Source organism: Trichechus manatus, unplaced genomic scaffold, assembly GCF_000243295.1.
Source record: "Trichechus manatus latirostris isolate Lorelei unplaced genomic scaffold, TriManLat1.0 scaffold00051, whole genome shotgun sequence".
Taxonomy (NCBI): Eukaryota; Metazoa; Chordata; class Mammalia; order Sirenia; family Trichechidae; genus Trichechus; species Trichechus manatus.
The window spans coordinates 6,196-10,624 of NW_004443987.1; the positions used below are offsets into that span (position 1 = coordinate 6,196).

The window sequence follows — 4,429 nt, forward strand, 5'->3', positions numbered from 1 at the left end:
GGAGTGGAGACTAAAGAGAAAGAGAAAGCCAAGGAAAGGCAAGGGGAAGAAGTTTACTGTGGGTGGTGGGGATTAGGGAGAAAGGAGGGAAGAAAGGGGAAATAGCTCTCCTGCTGCTGCCCTATCCTTCCTCTGCCCCTGGCTGGCCCTGGGGCCGAGGTAGGAATGGAAAACAGGTACTTGCTGGGATGGGGCCCACTGGCCTTTGTCACCTGCGTGATGCCATCTGAATTGGGCATGGGAAACAGAGCAGTCAATGGGGCAGGAGACCTTCGCCAGGAACAAAGGTTCAGGTAAAGCCACAGCATGGGGTTGAGGGTCTGTGGCCCCTCTTATGAGTGCCACCTTCTCCCCTGATGGCCCCTGTACAACTGTGCCTGTCTTTGTTGGTCCCTTGTCTGAGGAATCAGACCATTTTGGTCTACCCAGTCCTCCTCTGAAGGACCAGGCAGGATGCCATGAGGTGGTGGAGGGAAGGGGGGCAGTGCCCCTGAGAGGACTGTCCCCCTGTCTCTTCATCTGCCTCTACCCTCTGCCTTCCACACTAGGCACCTGCCTCGGGATGCCCTCTGCTCAGCGGAGGAGACCCGCTTCTGATCTTTGACTCAGGGAACCGAGCTTTCTCCCCCAGTATGGTCCAGCTCCTTCAATGGGCCAGGAGAACAGATGTCATGATAAGATATAGGCCTCCGACAGGTGGGGGGACCTTTTCAGAGCAAGGGAGAGAGTGCCCATCACAGGACAGGGAAGGAAGTCCCATCTCAGCTCAGAGGCAGGAAGGCCTGTCTCAGCAGGAGGCCCTGGTCAGGAGGAGCCTTTGCAGCCCTGGGCACCAGGATCTGGCTCAAGGCAGCCCCAGTAGGGGAGCAGGGCACAGTCTAGACACCCCTGGTCCTGGAGAGGAAGGGGGAGCCCTGCTTCCTGGAGTATCTCCGAGGAGGCTATGCCAGAGTCTGCTGGGTGCAGAGAGGCAGGAAACAGTTACTAGCTCCTGGGGAGCAGTGAGCAGGCCAGAGGAAGGCAGGGAGACCTCTAAGCACAGGTGAAAGACAGAGAGAGGAGAGGGCAGGGCACATGGTCCTCCCACAGGACTGGGCTGCAGCCTCCTGCATATGAGCACTGTCAGGGGCAGCTCAGGCTGCCAGGGGGCAATAGATGGCACAACTGACCTTATGTTTGTGGACTTATCTGGGAAGGTGGTGCACAGAGGGTTTCTGTCCGAACACCTCTCTTCTGGCTCCAGCCCTTTCACCTTGTCCAACTCCCCTTCAGAATTCACCTGTAATTATGTCAAGGAAACAGGAGTCAGGGAGACAGCCAGGACGGCCCTGCACCGCAGATCCACCCTCCCCCACAAATAGCCTTGTCTACCTCTTTTCATCACTCTAATGAGCCCGACCACCTTCAGTGCAAATCACTCTGGCTATGACTTCTCACCTCATTTTTGGAGAGGTTCAGGCTCTTGATGTTGGGGGCCTTCTGCATGGTGTCCGGCAGGCCAACAAGCTGGTAGGGTGTGTTGTTGCTCAACTTCAAGGACAAAAGCTGTGATGAGGGAAGAACTAGACTGACGGTCCAAAAGGTGATATCTGAGACAAATGTGCCCCCCACCCAATCTGTCCCACCATCCCCCTCATCACTGGGTCTAATGTCTCACCTTGCGCATGTTCTCTTCATGGATGTGCAGGGATGCAGCCATGCAGTTTCTAAGATTTGGCCCCTTTTCAATATCAAGGGTCATCGGGTCTTCAGGAAGCCAAGAGGAGGGAATCAGAAGGATGAGAGGGGCCTGGCTGGACCAGCCCCAACACCAACACCTCCCTAAGTTGCCCTCCTACCCTCCCTCCCAGAAAGGGCCCTCTGCCCACACCTGCATTAGAATTACTGCTGTCAGTCATACCTGGGTCTGAGTGGAGTCTCTGGAGGTCAAGAGCTCTCTGGGGGACTTCATGTCCTTTGATGTTGGTCTTCTGCAGAGACAGAGACGGACGGAAGTGGCTCTGACACCGGGGTGGTGTAGGGGGAAATTGGTGAGAGAAGAAGCTGTGGGTGTGGGTGCACGTGTCTTGAGTCTGCATTACCTTTATGAGTTTCACTTTTGTTGACTTTAGCTTCTTCTGCTCAGAGTGGGGTATAGCAGAGGGACTGACAAAGATAGATATCTGCAGAGAAGATAAGAGAGTTTGGGTAAGTACCAGGATCTCTGAAACCCAAGATCAAGCAAGATCCATCCTCCAGCCTGCCCTCCTGCCCCCAGCTAGCCCTGGCCATGCTGTGACATGCACTCTTTCATTTTCTTCATCCCAAATCTTGCCGCTCACTTTCTTCAATGCAAAGGCAATGCTGGCATTTTCACCAAAGAACTGGACCTGCATTTTCTCATAGTGAAACTTCAGGTGGAGGGGCAAGAGAAATACAATATGAGGCCAGAATTCCTACTCAGCCTGGCCCTTCCACCTGCCCTGGGCCCACTCGGCTGCCTCCTTGTCCTCTCTTACCTCGATTGGGTTGAAGGGAACACTACATTGGCTCTGGATCAAATTCAGCAGCCACTTCTCATCATATTTTATACCAAATGGAAACTACGATCAAAAGAAAGAATGGGAGAGGAGACTGACATGATGGAAATAAAACTTAAAGAGAGACCCAACCATACGTTCCTTACGGATCTTTTAGCAAGCTTTAAAATAATTTCTAAACAATGGTCAGTATCCACTATTTCTAACTTTTGTACCAGACATGGGTTTGCTAAATAGCGTTTCTTTCCATTCAAACATTTTTCTCCAAATAATCAACTTAAGATCTTTAACATGATCTTCCCTTTATAAGGTTGCAGGAGATTCTACCTAATGCACATCCTGCCTGCCCCTTCGACAAGGAATCCAGAGACTCAACCCCATCCCTGTCCTCTCCTCCAATCCCTAAGTTTGAGCCAAACTGAGCCATCTGGTGGGGGCGGGGATTGCTCTTGTGAGAAGTTCCCACATTTGCCTTTTCACAAACTTCCCATTCTCCCCTCCCTCAGCCTGTTCTCTTTTCATTACTTCTCCCAGCCTACCTTAAGACCAGTGGAGGCTGTTTACACCTAGTAAGAAAAAAGAGAAATTACCAACTCCCTGTGCCCCAGCAAAGTACCTAGTGTCTCCAGGAGATCAGCACAGCTCCACCCAACCTTTGTCTCCTGCACATTAGTGAAGTTTGCCAGGACACTCACTATGACCTTGAACCAGCTCCTGGAGGTCCCATCCTGCCTGTTCCCCTCCAATCCTTCCTCTGGAGGTTTTCTCTCTCTCTCCGGGTTACCATGGGTTTGGTCTCCTCTGTGAAAACTGTCTCTCCGCCAGTAAGTTGGAATGGCATAGGGGGTGCTGTGTGGATGTGGAGAGAAAGAAGGCATCCATGAGTGCCAAGAAAGTCTTCTAACACCTCGCCCTACTGATGTCAAGGCTATAATAATGTTTGTTGAACCATTAATCTGGTCCTAGCATACCTCACTCTATGGGGTTGGAGAAAAGCAATGACAGAGTTACGTACAGGGTTATATATTCCATTGACTGGTAAATGGCACCATGCTGAGTGATCACTTACTATCTTACTCCAGGGCCCACATGGGCATCTCTCATTGCCACGTCTCCATCTTGTTCCTGGCGTGATGATGGATGAATGCCAGGGCTGAATGTTTCAGACCAACTGACATACCTTCTTTGGAAAATACCCCAGCATCTTGCTCTTCTTTGAAGAGAATTAACTTGGTGACTGTCCTCCTCTGAAATGAGAACAAGAAATCAATGGCCCAAATGCCAGAAAAAGTCCTGTGAAAACACTATGGCTAGTGAAGTAATTTCACTGACTTTTATAATGTAGAAAGAAATATAGCACAGCGCTACAAAGGTTGAAAGACTTCACTGTGGCTCCACTTCCTGGGAGATGAGAGGTAGGGAGCATTCGCAGCCCAGGAGAGAGGCAGCACAGAGGGAAGGGCTTGGGCAGAGGGTCTATTCTGTGATGTTAGTCCCTCCTCTACTGTTTTCAGTCTGGGTGACCCAGGACAAGTTGCTTAACATCTCTAACACTTACCTTCCTCTTCTGCTCTAGGGGAATAATAAAAACTACCCTGAATGTTTGGTGTTATGGTTCAAGGGTCAAAGGCAAATTCCCCACTTTGATAGATGACTTAGAGAAACGAAAGCTAGGTGTGAAGAAAATATTCAAAATGTAGCCTGGAGAGACACAATGATGGAGAATACCAAAGGAGGGGATGGGGATATATTGAATAAATCTAACACGTGTTTAATTGGAGTCTGGAAAGAAAGGGCGGGAATAGTGGAGAAGTAGTATTTGAAGAGATCATGTCTGAGAAATTTCCAAAAGTAACAAAAGATATCATGTTAGTATAACCATATTAATAAGACAAAAAGTATACTTTAAG

General features: G+C 49.9%; 1 protein-coding gene across 1 annotated transcript in view; it reads right to left on the minus strand.

Annotated features, from left to right (window-relative positions):
* The window catches only part of LOC101342413 (nuclear RNA export factor 3-like), a 158,178-nt gene that overhangs the window by 3,484 nt on the left and 150,265 nt on the right, over positions 1–4,429 (minus strand). The window contains exons 2-8 of the mRNA XM_012555875.1: positions 3,589–3,766; positions 3,215–3,368; positions 2,499–2,582; positions 2,286–2,390; positions 1,901–2,162; positions 1,658–1,746; positions 1,170–1,279 (exon numbers count right to left, since the gene is read on the minus strand). Of these exons, the coding sequence (XP_012411329.1) occupies positions 1,170–1,279; positions 1,658–1,746; positions 1,901–2,162; positions 2,286–2,390; positions 2,499–2,582; positions 3,215–3,368; positions 3,589–3,766 (982 nt within the window). The remainder of the gene's footprint in view (positions 1–1,169; positions 1,280–1,657; positions 1,747–1,900; positions 2,163–2,285; positions 2,391–2,498; positions 2,583–3,214; positions 3,369–3,588; positions 3,767–4,429) is intronic.